Source organism: Pelophylax lessonae (assembly GCF_965119305.1).
Source record: "Pelophylax lessonae genome assembly, chromosome: 1".
Taxonomy (NCBI): domain Eukaryota; kingdom Metazoa; phylum Chordata; class Amphibia; order Anura; family Ranidae; genus Pelophylax; species Pelophylax lessonae.
In genome coordinates this window covers 719,874,245-719,892,795 of record NC_138768.1, presented here as the reverse complement: position 1 = coordinate 719,892,795, position 18,551 = coordinate 719,874,245, and the positions used below count along the sequence as shown (strand labels likewise).

Here is an 18,551-nt window from a genome sequence, read left to right as displayed (position 1 = left end):
CTACCAGCTCTCCTGAACCTCATAAGCACTCCTACAAGGTTGTTGGTTAAGTTAGGACCAATAAGAAAAATGTCACTTGGTGCTGAAGTCAAACATTACCCAGATTTGTTTAGGCTGATAAACTCAGTGAGTGATAAACTCCAAAGAAGGGGAGATACCAGCACTTGTGTTCTTATAATGGTGGAGCTGGCTCAGCATGATCATTGATGAATATCTTCTTCACAAAGGTAACAAAATGGTCTTTCATTTCAGGCTCGTTCTTTAGTGTTCACTGCAGTGAGGCAAATCTGGAAAAAAACTACTCACTATTGTTTGCTAGCTTGGCTCTAACAGCATGAAGGGGGTAAAGGTGCAACCCAGCTGTTATCCAAAAATAATTTATTGTCCTTTACTGTCATGAATTCTCTGTCCTCGACTGACAGGGCTATTTTTTTGTTGTCCAATGTAGTCCTCTCTAAGTTGTCATCATGGAGGATATGAGTGACATTAGGCACTTAGATGATGTCTATAGGCTTCTCTTTCACTTCATAATGATGAAGGCATGATTTGAAATGAGTGGTAGGTCCATTTCTTAATACATGAGTTTTGAAAGAGTTGATTTCAGATGGGTTTCGCATCTTGTCCATACATGCATCACCCACTATTACGCAGTCTAGATCAAGTTTTTGTGGGGCATTGTCAAGATGGTTGCACTGCTGGCACAACTTAAGTACATTGAGAATGTCTCTTCCCAGCAAGACTAAAGCCTGGTACATACTATGAGTTTTTTTCCGTTCAACCTAAACCTGTTACCTGTCTCCCCCGCTAAGGTGTTGTGTTCTGACATGGGGACAGCCCCCCCACCAGAACACTCTGGTCAGTGCTCTAAGCCATTGGCAGGTGCTGATCGGGACCCGGTCGGTTGCTGGTTTTCCAGCATGCTTGTCCGACAGAAGCTGGCCGAACAACCAGCTTCTGTCGGACCAGCTGGCATACACACAGGCCGTATGTCGGGCAGTTTTTATTGAACCGGCTGATGTCGCCCAGCATTAGGCCCCTGTGTACAGGGCTTAAGATTTCAGCATTCGTTTCCATAGCAGGAATTTGATTAGCCTGGTGCCTTAAGAGGGGATGATAATATGCAGCTTCCAGAGTAGGAATCTCTTCCCTCTTGTCAGGTTACTGATCACATTTGATTAATATTGGCAAGGGTATGTGCATGTTTCCTTTAATCGAAGAAACCATGTACTCATTAGCCCTTCTACCTTAAGTCTCTTTATGTGACCAGAACAGGCAGTGAGGGTATATGGTGTTGCTTTCTCTAGTTGGTCCTCTGGGTATATTCACACAAAGGGCTGCACAAGATGCATAGGGCAGCTGCACAGACCTCCATGGATCTCCAAGCACATCCCAACATCCCGACTGTACATATGTGCATTACTGATGCACGGACAGACTGCATTTTAATTCAATTCAATGCATCAGTGATCCATGTTGCTAAACGCAAAACATTCATTTTTTTTTTAAAGGTGTTTATTTTTGAAATTTGCAATAAAAAAACCACAGTACAAATACACCACAACCAAGGCATAAAACAATGACAAGGTTAATACAGTGCATGCAGTAGAAAACATATCAATACAGTACCGAACTCAGTGGTAGGCCAACTGTGGCCAACAGGAGAAGGGAGGGGAGGGCCCAGCGGCTACTGGAACCCAACAGGGCAGTCTATCCGGGCTTCAACTCAGTTCCGAGGGCAAAAGGACAACAAAACATTCATTTTTACTTTTCAATAGATTGCGAAAATGTTTCCACTCACTTTTTTGTTCTGGGGACAACTTTTTACCAGTCAGTAAGTTAGGGGAAATCTGCAACAGAGAAAATTTTAGCAATAAAATACAGACAAAGGCTCTAGCACAGGCATGTTCAACCTGCGGCCCGGAACCCCAGGCAATGCGGCCCACTGCCCCCTGACAATTTTTTTTTTGCTGGGGAGGAAGGAAGTCGGGTCTGAGGCATGGCCACAGCGGCTTACAACTAACGGTGGGCAGAGGTTGCCTCGGAGGGGAGGGGGGAGGGGAGGCGAGCATGTGCAGTATTTCTGACTCTTACCACCATGACCACAAATCACTGAAGTGGTCATGGTGGTTAGAGTGTTCCTTTAATACAGGGCTTGACAAATTTTCCTGAAATCTAGGAGCCAGCTAAAAAAGTTAGGAGCCAGTTTTTTTTTTTTTTTAAACAAACAACCAAGCTTTATTTCCAAAAAAATAACATACTAAATTTACACATAGCCGACTAGAACCCCACTCTCCTCTATAGCGCAATCGGATGGAAACAGACTGTCTGTCTGTTTCCATCTGATGCCATCTGATCCCATCCACGGGATGGATAGAAAATAGAACCACCATCCGTCTGTTTTTGGCAGACAGGATCAGATTGCGGAAGATTACTGCTCCATAGAGGAGACTGAAGGGTTCGATCAGGTCTGCCTGAAAAACTGACAGGCGGACCTGATCAGACAGCCCGTGTGAAAGGGGCCTTCGGCTGTGGCATGGCGATGAGGGAAAAAAAAATTATATTATATAATATATAATTTTTTTCTTTTTTATAATAATTGAAAAAAATATATAAAAATATTTTTTATTTTTTTTTATAATTGAAAAAAAATATATATTTTTTTAATAATAATTTAAAAAAAAAGAAAAATAATAATTATTTTTTAATAAGTTAAAAAAATAAATTAATAATAATTAATAATAATAATAACCACACTCCCTGTCCACTTACCTTTTAGGCAAAGGTAAGTGGACAGGGAGATGAAGACTGCAAAAACTTCCCTCTCATCTCCTCTTGGGGAAAGAGGTGGACAGGCATTGAGGACAGGCAGGGGAAGCCATTAGTTACTGCTTGTCAAACTCCGGGCCACCACAAGAGGGCGCCAGTTCCCCGTTCTCTCACTGAAGAAGGCCGAAAAGCTGCGGCCTCAATTTTCGGACGCGCGGAAGTCCGTGCACTCGGTGAGTGGTTGGGGGGGCGCAAAAAGGACAGGACACCTCTTGCAGGGCACCCCAGGCGCTAGGTCGCTAATTCTAGTCGCCAATGCGACCTGGCGCCCGGGGTTTGTCGAGTCCTGCTTTAATATCTCTCAGAAGAGGTAAATCTCTGTATACTGATTCCATTTCATTTGATCATCCTCTAGTTGTGTTAAATTAGTGCGGGGGGTGCGGCGGCGCAGGAAGGGCGCGGCACCATTTTATTACTTATATACCTTAACTATAGTATATATTTTATATGCGGCCCGAGAAAATTTCTCTACACCCAATGTGGCTCAGAGAAGCCAAAAGGTTGGACACCCATGCTCTAGCATATCCCTAGAAAAAAAAAAGAAAACACATTTTTACTTCTGTTTGTGTTGCTTTTGGAGGGATTCCCCCCAAGTTTTTTCCTGGGAACCACCTTTGTAACACACAGGAAGTGGTGGAATCTCTCCTAAAGCTGCCCATAGATAGATCCACAATGAAGGTGAATAGAAGGTGCCAGAAAGATACATCAGAATCGTCGCTGTCATTGTCACTTTCCATACCTGATGACGAATTTTCCCACGAATCGCTATCGCTCAGTTCTTTAAGTAACTCTGTTTCGCTGTCGCTGTTTTCCAGTTCGTCTAAAAGCGCTTTTGCGCAAAAAATAATGCTTTTTGGACGCCATGGTCATTTTCAATTTTCCAGGCACAAAGAACTGGAAAAGCACAGGCAGGGCACTGGAAAAGCCACTAGGTGAAATCCTGTGGTGAAATGGCATGATACAGTGTGATTCGTTAGGATCACAGCTTTGTATCATGTCATTTAGTGTTTTTACACTTTTGAATTCGCCGCCGGTTCCACCCCCTCTGCATCGCAACGCTCACAGGGAAGGGAACCGGAAGGCAAGTGCCCGCAATCGGCCATGCACAGAGTGGAGAGAGTGTGAGGAGGATGGGGAGGACGGCGGGGGAGTGCAGGGAAGGTGAGTAACATTCTGGAGTAATCCCGAGTGTGGCTCGAGGTTACCGCTTTTGGTGCTGAAAATTAACCCCAAGCCACACTCGGGGATACCGCCAGAGGGGTTAAACCAAAATCAAGAGCAAACATTTATTATACTGCAGCTAACTAAATCTTAGATGTGGTAGCTGCATTAGTTTTCTTATTTTTTTTTAGGCTGGCTTTCCTTTATTTTTACCTGTGTTCTGGCAAGTAAGTTTGTTGTTTTTCAAAAGAACAAGCTGTCCTGCAGATGTAGAAGTTAGAGGGTTAAGACAAACCATTTATCAGGGGTGCTTTTAATGATCAGCTATTATTCATTTATTTAAAAACCTTATTCCCAAAGAAAAAACTGTTGCTATAACTGCTTACAAAGTGTTAGCTTGAGTTTGGCTTCAATTTGCTAGTGCATCTAAATCTGCTAGTAAATCTAACACTCCCCTCCCCCCAGATTAACAATGCTGCTCTCCAAAGGTGTCTGTTGCTCCTTCACTCAGAATGTAGGCACCCTAAGGCTTGGGACTTGGGATTCAACTTGTGAGACCTCAAGTTGCATGACATGTGAAATCCCATGTTGGTCAATGAGAGCGGTCTTAAAGTGGAAGTCAAGGGTTACCTGTCAAAACCGGCGATCTACAACATTTTCAGCCCCTCTAAGCCCCACCCTCTGGGAGACAGTGCAACTCGCGCGTGTGCAGTAGGAAACAGGCTGTTTTCCTTAGTGAAGATGCAAGTACTCGAAACCCATACTTGAGTAAAAGTACAAGTGCTCGATCAAAAAGTGACTTGAGTAGAAGTGGAAGTGCTCGATCAAAAAGTGACTTGAGTAGAAGTACTAAAGTATTCAAAATTTTTTGTACTTAAGTATTGCAAGTAGTTTTTTTTTTTAATTTTGCTACTCAAGTACTGAAAGTAAAAGTACCAGTAGTTTTGAAAAAAAAATTGCTACTCAAGTACTGAAAGTAAAAGTACAAGTACTGTGTTGTGTAGTTATTAAAGAAATAAGTCAAAAGTTTGAACATCATATTGTCTTTTTATTTTTTCAAATGTAGCTTTTATTTATACATACAGTAGCTTTTATTTTCGTATGCGCTGATAATACACATGTTTTGAGCTTCATGAAACCTGCCATCTACTGTTCTGGCAGTGGTAATTTTTATAATAGTAACGAGTAACTATGCAGCACAAAAAAAAAATATCGGAGTAGAAGTATTGAAATCATTGAAAAAATGTAGTGAAGTAAAAGTGGAAGTAGGAGAAAAAAATTCTACTCTAGGAAAGTACAGATACCGCCTTTCAGTACTTAAGTACAGTAGTGAAGTAGTTCTACTTAGTTACTATACATCTCTGGGCCTGCACCCCGAGCCGATGGATGGATCGACTTGGGGTGCCAACATCGTGGGATTCCTGGACAGGTAAGTGTCTTTAAATTAAAAGTCAGCAACTACTATTTGTAGCTGCTGACTTTAATTTTGTTTTTTTGACAGGCTGGAACGCTGCTTTAAAGTCGATCCAACTTTAGAAATGTTTCCTGCACTACTTCAAGGCAACTTCTATCAAACTTGTGCCAATAGACTTTAAGGGAATTGGCCTCCAAGTAGGATCCTCATCTATTTTGATGTGATTTAGATCCGACATTACAGGAAAACTACCTTGCAGTGCATGGCATCTTCCTGTATGCTGTTATCTCTGCATACCTACACAAGACAAAGTCGAATCAAAGTAGTATTTAAGTCACATCAAGTTGCCAGGAAGTCACCTGGCAAAGTCCCGACTTTCAGGTCGCAATAGTGTGAACTGGGCCTTATAGTGGTTGTAAATCGCTGGGTTTTTTTTTTTTTTCCTGGACCTGCAAGGTAAATGCATATGGTGCTAGTATGCTTCTCATACTAGCACCTTATATGAAACTTACCTTAAAACAAAGCTTTTCGATGTCAGCGCTGCAGGGTCTCCCATCTTCACTCTTGCTTCTGGATTTGTGGACTTCGGTTCTGTGACAGGCCGGAGCCACGATGACGTAACTCCCGCGCATGCACGCGGGAGCCACCAATTACAGCACAGGGCTCTGAAGGAACGGCATGGGTGGATGTTACTTCAAAGTGCATGCGCCGATGGTGTGCATGGCTGCATATATAGTAAATATCTCCTAAACGGTCAGTACCTATAGCTAAGCCTTATTATATGCTTACCTACAGGTCCAAACTATGCATGGGACTTTACTTCCTCTTTATACAGGAAGTGTGTTACTGGCCAGCTGAAAAACGGGGGGAAAAAGAAGACAGCATTTAAGGATTGGTAAGCTGCAATACATTACATTTTTGGCTTTGGTTTTAGTACCACTTTAAAAGAGTTGTAAAGTCAGAAGGTTTTTTTTATATTAATGCATTTTTTACATTAAGATAAAAGCCTTCTGGGTGTAGCAGCCTCCCCAGCACCTGATACATACCTGGGCCCCTTCTCTCTCCAGTGATGTACACAAGTCCCTTGGCCGTGCAGGACTCTCTCTCCTGACTGGCTCCTGCGCCAATGGCTCCTGCGGATGTCAATCAAAGTCAGTTAGCCAATCAGGAGGGGGGCAAACGGCAGCTCTATGTCTGAATGGACACACAGAGCTGCAGCTCGGCTCAGGTGCCCCCATAGCAAGCTGATTGCTGTGGGGGTACTCAATGGGAGGGAGGGGCCAGAGCAGCAACGAGGGACCCGAGAAGAGGAGGAGGATCTGGGCTGCTCTGTGCAAAACCAACTGCACAGAGGAGGTAAGTTATAACATGTTTGTTTTTGTTTTTGTTTTTTTTTAATGAGACTTTACAATCACTTTAAAGCGGAGTTCCACCCTCAAAGGTGACTTTGCCCCATCCGTTTACTCTGTGTCACATGAAAAAGAAATGGATAATGACGATTTTGTTTTTGTTTACTTACCTTGGGGTCGACGCAGGGCATTCTGGGACCAAAGAGGACGCAGAAGAGGACGACCTGGCTTCAACTGCCCACACCTGAGTGCTGGACAAGAAATTTTAAAGGTAAGTATTTCTTCTAAAAGGTAAGTGCAACCTGGGACAGTTCAGAGGCTATCCATTCATAGGTGTGCACAGCCTATTGCATTAGGGTGTGCATCCCAAAGCCCAAACACATATCTGTGTGTATATACTGATGGTGCCAGTAGGGTAGAGAGCGGTGTCTGTAGTTTTATTGTTATTTTTTATTCTTTTTTTACAACTTTTTTTTTTGTTGTTAGCCTAGTTAGGGAGCTTTGGTGAAATATCAGGGGTCTAAACAGGGGGAATCCGCACCAGAAGGGGTGATTAGGGTGTGCCCAGGCACACCTGGCACACACTGTGCGCACACCTATGTATCCATTATGAAATGCACTAGCCCTGACTGTCCCGGGGGTATTTTTATTTAAAAAACGTTGCTGAGGCCCGGAACTCCGCTTTAAGAAGCCTCAGACTGCAATAAAACCTGAAAGGAGATCTAATTCTTCCCCACTTTATCTACATCTAAAAAAAAGTTTTGAGTGTAATTACACCTATAAGATTGCTTTAACTGATGCTACAGAGTTGCAGCAATATGCAAGTTTTTTCTCACCCTAAGTATATGTAAAATCAAGGTAAATATTAGCCTGGAAGGAAAACCATCATATCAAATGGAAAGTCACCCCTGTAAGACCTGCTTACATTTTCCCCATATTACTCATGCTCAGGAATTGTATGAAAAGACTGTGTACTGGACATGATATTGTAACTAGAGTGCTGCCAAAGAGTTTATCCCCCTCTGCTTATTCTCCTCCCCTCTCATTCTCCTCTGTGTATGACTTGTGGCCAAAAGGTGACGTCAGCCAAGGAAAGGGATAAAGAGAAGATCATAGGCATCAGGGATCAGACTGTCTCTGCTGCTGCTTGCAGGGGGATAACTTCTCAGGGATCTGTAACTAAGTTCTTTGCCTTAGTTGTGATATAAGGTACATCACTAAACTTCCTATAGCTAAGAAAATGCCACAGAATGTGGTTCTGCCTGGACCGGCGCCCTGGGGATTCAGGCTAACTGGGGGCATTGACTTTAACCAGCCACTGGTAATCTCAAGGGTAAGTAAACTGCAAGTTTTTGTTTAAATGACTTGGTTTAAGGACTGCAATGTTTTATGTTTTCCTCTCATCGCAGATAAACTCACCACACATGTTACAATCCGATTGTACAATCTATGTTAGATCTAACAAGTATATAGTGTAAGGGCCTGCCTCATTGTATAGAGATTGATTGGATAGCTCAGGTAGGTCCTTATATCCCATAGTCTTGGTAGATCTTGTTGATGATTGTACAGAGATTGTACAGGCAGACGTGTGGTCAGCCTTAAAAATGATAGGAAGATAGATAGATAGATAGATAGATAGATAGATAGATAGATAGATAGATAGATAGATAGATAGATAGATAGATAGATAGATAGATAGATAGATAGATAGATAGATAGATAGATAGATAGATAGATAGATAGATAGATAGATAGATAGATAGATAGATAGATAGATAGATAGATAGATAGATAGATAGATAGATAGATAGATAGATAGATAGATAGATAGATAGATAGATAGATAGATAGATAGATAGATAGATAGATAGATAGATAGATAGATAGATAGATAGATAGATAGATAGATAGACCAGATAGCTAGAGCACCAGTGAGAACAAGTGAAGCTCCAGGTCTTGGACTAAGTGGTAGGTAGGTTAAATGATAACTAAAGCCTAGTACACACGCAACGAATTTCCGCCGAACGGTCGCCCATCTTTTGTCCAGAGTGGTGTTTTGTTGGTTGGAATGTGCTCTAGACTGCACACGAATTTTCCCGAACGACAGAATTCTACTTCAGAAGTGATGTCATGTGTTGGATTGCTTTGTATGTGTTCTTTCATCTCTGAGCATGCCTAGTCTTGCTCATAAGATTTTTCCCCATCGAAATCTGTACTGACTGCACGAAAATCGGACGTGTTTTGACGGAGGACAAAAATTTTATAGCCTGCACACCAGGATTTTTTCGGCCAAAAAGTCGGAGTCGGTTGTCGAGAGCACCATACTAAAAAGCCGAAAATCGGCAGATCGGTCGTCAGACGAAAATTCCTGGACGAATTTCCACTCGAGTGTACGGGCCTTTAGAGGTGATTTTCAATGCTGATGTGTTTTGTGTTTCCCTGTGTTTCACTGCCTAGAACGCAGTGAATTTGTTTATGAGGCTCTGCGTTGTAATATATACTGTATGTCTCAGATTTAAATTGGTGAGTTCTAGTTGCTGCTTTTGGAGTGCTGATTTAAGAGCATTTTAGACAAACTTACTGCAACTATTGACCATTTTCACCATATGCCCAGGTAAAGTTACTTGATTACTAACCACCTTCTCTGTATGCTTTACAAATGAGAAATGTTATGCTTGGCAACCATGTGTGGGCTACTTCCTGAAAAATACATTATGTCTGGAAATATTTATAAACTGGCACACTTTTCATTGTATGTTCATCCATACACATCATCCAATGGAATGATTAGCATCTGTACGCCTTCTTCTCTGTAGAACTGCTGCACCCAGCATGCACTACTACCAATGACTGTGTATGGTTAAAACTGACCCCATACACTCTTGTGCGACTTGTCATGCAACATTGGACATCAAAGTCACATGACCAGTTGTACCCCATGTTTTCCAATGATAACCATTCATATATCTATTGGATTTTATTTTTATTTTGTAATCACACCTACCTAGGTGGATGCTACATCAGTCCCCCTGATGGCTCTAGGGCTAAGAACCGAGCGATCAAACACCACAAATCGCTTGGTTCTCAGAGCTCCCTGAGCAGAGAGGTGGTGAACGTCAGTCACCGCTGTCTGCTCTGCCCCCCCAGCGCTCACGGGAGCACTGGGCTGTATAGGGGGAGGTGGCAGGAGTGGCCGCCTCAGGCTCTCGGTGGTTTATTGAGAGACTAAGCCAAGTGTCGGTCAAGGCATGTGGTTGCGATCTTTCCTGAGCCTGGACTGACTCTTTGAGATCAGCTGACAGCGGGCTTCAGCCCACTGTCAGCTGAAAACGGGTCACAGGAGTGCAAAATGAAATGCACTCCTGTGATCCACAGGAAAAGTACAGCCAAACAAGCTTTGGCTGTACTTTTCCTTTAATATCACAGCAACTTCAAATGAGTTACATAGTAGTTAAAGGTTGATTAAAGACAATAGTCCATCCAGTTCAACCTGTGTAGGTGTGTGTGGACATCTTCATTTCCCATACTCCTGAATGTTTTGATCTTGGAGATGTACTGTATGCCCAAGAGTCTTTTAAAAGTAGCCATACTCCCCGCAGTTACTACCATTTGTTGAAGAGAGTTCCACAATCTTATTACCCTTACTGTAAAAAAAAAAAACCCTTGAGTAGCCTGAGGTTAAATCTCTTCTCCTCTAATCGCACTGTATGGCCTTGTGTCCTCTTACACTCCTTGCGACTGAATAGTTTTTTTTCTATGCTGAGTTCACCGTTGAGGTATTTGTAAATCGCTATCATGTCCCCTCTCAGGCGTCTCTTCTCTAGGGAGAATAAATCGAGCGCTTGTAAACGCTCCTCATAATCCCCTAATTAGCTTAGTTGCCCTTCTTTGGATTCTTTCCAGTTCTAGCACATCCTTTCTGAGGATTGGCGACCAGAACTGGACAGAATACTTCAAATGTGGCCGGACCAGAGTTTTATAAAGTGGTAAGATTATAGTTTTATCTCTGGAATCTATCCCCTTCCTTATGCATGCTAATATTCTGCCGGCTTTGGCAGCTGCAGCTTGACATTGCATGCTATTGCTTAGTCTATCTTCTACTAAGACTCCCAGATCTTTCTCCATTCTCGATTCCCCCAGAGGTTCCCCCCTAATACGTATTTTGTGTTTATGTTTTTAGTCCCCAAGTGCAATACCTTACACTTCTCCAAATTAAACCTCATTTGCCACATAGTTGCCCACTCTGTTATTATGTTCAGGTCATTCTGTAAGATTTCTCCACCAAGTTTTTGCTCTGCTTAATTTTGTGTCATCTGCAAAAACTGAGATTGAGCTAGTGATCCCGTCCTCAATGCTATTTATGAATACATTGAACAAAATTGGTCCCAGGACTGAGCCTTGGGGGACCCCGCTTATCACTCCAGACCAGTCTGAGTATGCGTTATTTATTACCAACCTTTGGACACACCCCTTTAACCAGTTTTCTATCCAAGAGCAAACCTTGTGGTCTAAGCCTGCAGACCTTATTTTGTAAATTAATCGTTTGTGGGGGACTGTATCGAATGCTTTAGCAAAATTCAGATAAACCACATCCACAGTTCTCCCCCTATCTAGCTTACAGCTCACCTTCTCATAGAATGTTAACAGATTGGTCTGATAAGAACGCCCTTTTGAAAACCCGTGCTGATTACTGCTGATGATACTGTTGACTTTAGCAAATTCTTGGATATAGTCCCTTATCATCCCTTCCAGTAATTTACATACTATTGACGTCAGGCTGACCAGCCTATAACTGCCTGGGATTTGCCTCTGCACTTTTTGGAATATTGGTATCACATTAGCTTTCCTCCAGTCACCTGATACAGTTCCTGTCAAAATACTATCCGCAAAGATCAGGAACAGTGGTCTAGATATAACCTTACTGAGTTCTTTGAGTACTCCGGGATGCATGCCACCCGATCCTGGTGATTTATTTGTGGTAATGTTATTAAGCCTTTTCATGATTTCACTCTCTGTTAGCCATAGCGGCATGTCCTGTGATGTGCTGTTAACCATACAGTCATAGTCAGTATACCCCTCCTTTTCCTGTGTAAAGACTGAGGAGAAGAAAGCATTTAACACAGTTGCCTTCTCTGTGTCCTCTGTAACCATCCTCCCATCATCGTTAATTATGTGTGCAACATGCTCTGACCTCGTTTTTTTGCTATTGATATATTTAAAGAATTTCTTAGGGTTCCTTTTATTTTCCTCTGCTATATGTCTCTTGAAGTCAATTTTAGCCTTCTTGATTTTGTATTTACATTTCTTATTCGATTCCTTGTATTGGTGAAAAGCCGATAAAGTCCCCTCCGTTTTACATCTCTTGAAGGCCATTTTTTTTTCCTAATAAGTTTTTTTACATTATGGTTTAGCCACCCTTGTTTGGCTTTAGCTCTTCTAAATTTATTTCCCATAGGAATGCACTGTGAGATGCTTTTGTTTAATATGTTCCTAAAGCATTCCCATTTTTCCTCCGTGGTCAGTGTTCCTAGGGTTTTGTCCCAGTTTATTTTCTCTATCATTAAGCACAGTTTGGGAAAGTTTGCACTTCTGAAGTTTAGGGTTCTTATATTTCCCGCTTGCCTTGCTATCTTGTGATTTACGTTAAATGTGATCATCCTGTGATCGCTAGAACCCAAGTTGTCCCGGACTCCTACATCTGAGATTAGGTCTGTGTCATTAGTAATTAATAGATCTAGCACTGCATTCTTTCTAGTAGGACAATCCACCAACTGAGACATGTAGTTGTCCTGTAAGATATTCATGAAGAGACGGGCCTTTAGTGAGTGTGCAGTCCCCTCTTCCCAGTCAATGTTGCGATGATTGAAGTCCCCCAATATGATGACTGGCCCCAGCTTTGCCACGTTACCCAACAGTGATAGAAATTCCAGCTCAACTTCCTCCCTTTGGTTGGGCGGCCTATAATATACCTCCACTATTACTTTCCCCTTTACTTCTTTCCTATAGAGTTCTACCCACATGGATTCTAACTCCGTACTCATCACTTCCATAATATCACTCCTCTCTATCACCCTTACATTATTTTTGACATAGAGACATACTCCTCCCCCTCTTTTTCCTACCCTGTCCTTCCGATACACAGAATACCCTTGGATATTTGCCAGCCAGTCGTGTGAGGGGTCGAACCAAGTTTAAGTTATTCCCACAAGATCTATGTCCTCCTCATTTATTAACAGTTCCAACTCATCCATTTTATTAGCTAGGCTTCTGGCATTTGCATATACCCCTCTTAGTTTTGTAGAAGTGGATAGAGTGGATAGAGTTCATTCACTACTTTGGACCAACTTGAGGGCCGTAAACTTCAATGTTAACCCTCAAAAGTTGCATGCAAGTCATACCTGAATGTTTTACATGCAACAGTGGGTCCGCCTTTGCAGGGGGTCAACAATTCACATCCAAGTTGCACCCAAGCTGCGTCAAAGTTGCACTCCAAAGTCCTGTGACTTTGGAGTCGTACAAGTGTGAATGGAGCCTGAAGTGTTCGTAAAAAGTGTCCGATTTTTCACCGTTCTCAGAAATGCTCATTATTTTGTCATTTACATATATTACAAAACATTTGGTAGATGTAGATTGGGGCTCAAACACCAATATATGTATTCTTATCCAATGAGATATATTCATTGTAAATCTTAATGCTCCTACCCTTGATGCAAATACAGCAGTTTTCAGGCAAAGGTAGAAATACAGCCATGATGCTGAACTCCATGCAGGTATAAAAACACAATTAATACAGTTTGTACTCAGTAACTCTTCTAACCTGTTGTATAGCAATGCTGTCAATTATTTGTGCTGTATACACATGTGGCATCAAGGAGCATGCTGATAGGGGGAGAGAGAAGAGAAAGCTGAGTGATCAGCTCATCAGTCTGCTTCTTTTTCTGCCTTGTCCAATGGCAGATTAGGTACAAGGAGAGAGCCATGCTATGTATTTTTAACTACATTAGATAAAAGTCTGGTTACCCTGACCTGGCTCTGCTATCTTGAAGGACTGTGTTCATTTCAAGACTGGCTTTAAAGAAATTAAATGTTTTTGCCAAGTAAAACAATTCCCATATTGTATTTGTAATCTAGTTGATAACCTGGACTGTGGCCCACTCCTTAGAAACCAACTCAATGCAGTAAAAAAAAAAAAAAAAAAAAAAAAAAAAAAATGCAATTAAATAATTCGGTAATTACCGATAAATCGAAACAAATATGGCATGTAGTATTTAACGCAAATTTAGTAAATTGCACTTTCACAACTGATTTATCGCAAGCACGTTATTTTACCACATTTTTTGGCCATTATTTAACTCTTAATGAATTATTGATCCCACTATGCTTTTTTACCTTGCAGGGTGCGGGTTACTACCACTTTAAACACTGGGTATTCCCAGCATGCACTGGTCTGTGTCATCACAAGGGGGGTGGTAGCACCAGATGATGTCACCAGGTGGCCCCGTACTTACCTATATAAGAACTGTCAAACGGCGGCGGAGGCATTCGGCGATCAACCATCCTTGCAAGCGCAGCTCTATTTTTTTTTCTGGGATCCGGTGGTGCTCGGGCGTCGTGATTGACAAACGATTTACATCGGGGGACACTGTTTTTTTATTTTTTTTAATACAGAAATAGTCAAAAAATGTCTGTATTTTTATTACTTTTTGACACTTTTTTGGTGAATGGGAATGAGTATGTACCCCATTCTCATATACATGGGGGGGCCCCCTTGTTAAAGAGGAGATACAGATTCTGTTAAGCCCCCTGCCTGCAGACCCCCACATCCACTGCCCAGGGTTTTGGGGATGAGACAACCCCCCCTATGTTGAGGGCATGTGGCCTGCTATGGTTCAGGAGAGGGGGGGAGCGCTGGCTCTTTTCCCCCCTTTTCCTGACCTGCTGGGCTGCATGTTTAGACAAGGCTCTGATTTAGATTTTGGAGGGGGAACCCACGCCATTTTATCTTTACATTTTGGACTCCGGGTCTGGTCTGGATTGTAAGGGGAACCCCACACTGTTTCATTGTTCATCGTTGTTCAATTGTCGGCATGTTTCTTTTTACATTCAGCAGTCAGCAGGGGAACCCGTTGACAGCAAGCTGTTTTTGAACAACCCCCCACATATACAGTAAAAAAATAATCATGCACCTTTGCTATAGAAATTCCATAACACACAGATGCAAAAACCTGAATGCTGGGTACTGTGTTGCCAAAAAAAGTGTAGTTTTTTTTCATGCACAAAGGTGCTTTGACACCTCATACAAAATGAATGCACTACAAATGTGCATTAATACGTGTGAATTGTGTGAATGGGAGTTCGATACTGAGTGACCCTGATGTGTTGGAATCTTATACTGGAAATTCTGTGAACAAAAATACATCAAGAAAAAGGGTGAGCAATCCACGTGTGTTGTTTTCATCTAAAAAAAACTTCCTAGAGGGCCCATTCACACCTATGTTTTAACACATATCCACACATGTACACAGATTAATCATTGTTATAAATGGTGCTAGTTTAAATCTGAAGCACGTGTGTTTGATAAAAAAAACGTGTTATTTTGTTGGTGTTTCAAAATGAGATAGGGGCATATCGATGAAAAACGCTTGTTAACCACTTTAAGACTGGAAGGATTTGCCCCCTTAATGACCAGGCCCTATTTTGCGATTCGGCACTGCGTTAATGTAACTGACAATCGCGCAGTCGCGCGACGCTGTACCCAAATAAAATTGATGTCCTTTTTTCCCACAAATAGAGCTTTCTTTTGGAGGTATTTGATCACCTGTGCGATTTTTATTTTTTGCGCTATAAACAAAAAAAATAGCAACAATTCTGGAAAAAAAAAAAAAACAATATTTTTCACTTTCTGCTATATAACATTCACAATAAAAAAAAAAAATTAAAATCACATTTTTTCATAATTTTAGGCCAATTTGTATTTTGCTACATATGTTTGTTTAAAAAAATCCCAATAAGAGTATTTTAATTGGTTTGCGCAAACGTTATCGCATCTACAAACTAGGGGAAAGATTTATGTAATTTTTATTTATTTATTTTTTATTAGTAATGGCGGCAATCAGCGATTTTTAGCGGGACTGCGATATTGCAGCGGACGGATCGGACCCCTGAATGACATTTTTGACACTTTTGGGGGGACCAGTGACATTACTACAGTAATCAGTGCTAAAAATATGCACTGTTACTGCAATAATGACACTGGCAGGGAAGGGGTTAACATTATGGGTGATCAAGGAGTTAAATGTGAGCCTAGGGGAGTGGTTCTAACTGTGAGGGGGCGGGGCTTCTGAAATGACCATAGAGACCTATATAGAAGGATCACATGAGCTCTATGATCATTGCAGGGAGAAGAACGGCCGGCTGTGTTTACAACAGCTGACCGTTCTTCTCCCTCAGCGGGGAACGATCACGGGTGTCAGACGGCATCGGCTTCCCAGCTGACGAACGCGCGCTCGCACCCTAGCCTCCTGAGAGCGAGCGATGTATACCTACGTCACTTTGCCCAGGAGCGGCTGCCTGCCGCAGTATATCTGCGGTGGGCAGTGTTAAAGTGGTTAATAATGCATATAAAATTCCCGAAAACATGCAGAGAAAGGTCAATCCAGCCTTATGGTGGTTGTCAGTATCTATTGCTGATTCTTATGTTTGCTGGGTTTCATGCGTCATAAATCGGCATCATAATAAGAACACGGTATCTACTGGTTTCCAGATGGACAAGGCCATCCAAATTTGAGTTCCCACAGAATAAACACAACTTGATTTCTAACAGATGAACTGTGTTATGCATTTAGGATCGCTTAATTAAGTGATCTTTAAAAATAGATTCTGTGACGACAAGTTAACAAAAGGAATGATGTGCTTTTATAAATCAGGCTTCACATTTGAAGGAAACATTTGCTTTATTGGCTACTGTACTCCTTGATAAAACACACACAAAAGCCTATCCTGTCCAAGATAAAATATCAGCTGTTGTCTGAAGGAAGGATTAGCACTTAGTTAACTTATGTATTGAATTCCAGAATGTATTTCTTGTTTTATGTGCTAAGTCTACTGAGTGCCTGCACACACTTATCATACAAGACTGTATTTATTTAACACATGGGGAGTTCCATGCATAAAAGGAGTATCCCTAGATTTGGTTTCAAAAGAACTTGGCACATTCTGTTTTATAAATATGCAACAGGAAGCTAAATATTTATGCTATCAGTTTGTGTATTGGACTGTACTGGTCAGCCCTTTCCAAGTACAGTTCCAATGCACATACAAAGCAATTTACCTTGTTTATGGCATGAAGTCATTTTTTGTGATGCAGTCGATCACATTGCAACACTCTTGCGATGAACAGAAAAGCATGAAATGTCACTTTGTGGCAATTCTGTCAAGTCTGAAAGCTTACATTGCAGCGCACTGTTTTCATCTGGTCGTTACCACCAGGGCCATCTTACCGAATGGGCACACTGGGCAGTTGCCTGAGGGCCCCAATTGCTTGGGGGGTCCCACCTGCCAAGTGACCAGCCCAAGCCAAGCATTAGTCCCGATTCCAGTGTGCATCCCGCCACCAAACTTAGCAGGAGGCAAGCGCCTGTTGGCCCTGCGCTGCTGTCAGGACACTTGGGCCATGGAGGGGAAGCCCACAACTGCAGGAATACCTGTCTGCCTCCATGGGAACCTCCGTCCGTGTGTGTGTTCACCAGACCCAGCTGCAAAACTTGGAAGCTGTCATTAGCCTGGCACTGCTGTACCAATAAATATCGCCTTATCGATAATTTGCATTTTTATTCTCGTGAGTGATTGTGTAGGCAGGGCCCCAGTGCACTGCATTGCCCGGGGCCCTTTAATGCTCTTAAGATGGCACTGGTTACTGCTCATTTTGAATGCAGCTGCTGGTATGAATGGGCCCTAAAAGCGAAGATAATCTCTGTCCTAATATTTAAATTGTCAGTAAACCCACATCATAAAAAAACTATAAATAAGTGCTGTATTACATGCTGTTCATACACACTCAGTCACTACGAGATTCGTTTTCTGTATTCTGAAAAGAAACTGGTTGATCCTGCTGCTCTCTATCTCCCCCTTCTGTTCATGTCCCCAATTCAGCTTGGGATTTTGCAGCTGTGATGGCAACTCTGCACATGCTCAGTTTTCAGTGAGTTTCTATATTAAGCATTCCCTCCCTATCACATCTGAGCAGCCCATGTGACTACAGAGTCACACATGTGGGATATATACAATGGTAAATGACAACCCACTACCTCCCTCCCCCTCCACGTCCACCAATCAGCTAAACACAATGGGGCAGAAAATTCAATGTAGATTAATGGTGGCTTCACCTCTCTCCATGCTATTTCCATAAAATAATAAATATTTGATTTCAAATACATATGTGTATGCCATTTTTAAAAACTGTCTATTGATAATATTTATTTTTAGTCTGTATTCCATTTTTTTCTTTTTGAATACGTGACCAGCAGCAGAGGACTAAAAGCTCCTCCTGCTTATGTTTCCCTACAGCAGTGTTAATTTCGTCGACTAAAACCCACTAAAACGTTTTCGTAGACTAAGTTAACACAATTTTAGTTGACTAAAATACAACTAAAACTAAAACAATTCAGATGACTAAAATATGACTAAAACTAAAATGGCATTTTAGTCTTAAGACTAAAATACGACTAAAACTAAAATGGCATTTTAGTCATAAGACTATAACTAAAACGAAATAAAAATTTGACATCATCAAAATGAACACT

The 18,551-nt window shown here is 41.7% G+C and overlaps 1 protein-coding gene across 2 annotated transcripts in view; it reads left to right on the top strand.

Moving 5' to 3' along the window:
• Nucleotides 1–7,863: 7,863 nt before the first annotated feature.
• PDLIM3 (PDZ and LIM domain 3) overlaps nt 7,864–18,551 on the top strand; it is a 67,847-nt gene continuing 57,159 nt past the window's right edge. The window contains exon 1 of one of the 2 annotated variants that reach the window (XM_082264243.1): nt 7,864–8,083. In XM_082264243.1, the coding sequence (XP_082120369.1) occupies nt 7,991–8,083 (93 nt within the window). In that variant the 5' untranslated portion in view covers nt 7,864–7,990. The remainder of the gene's footprint in view (nt 8,084–18,551) is intronic. The other variant, XM_082264242.1, reaches the window with a different exon arrangement.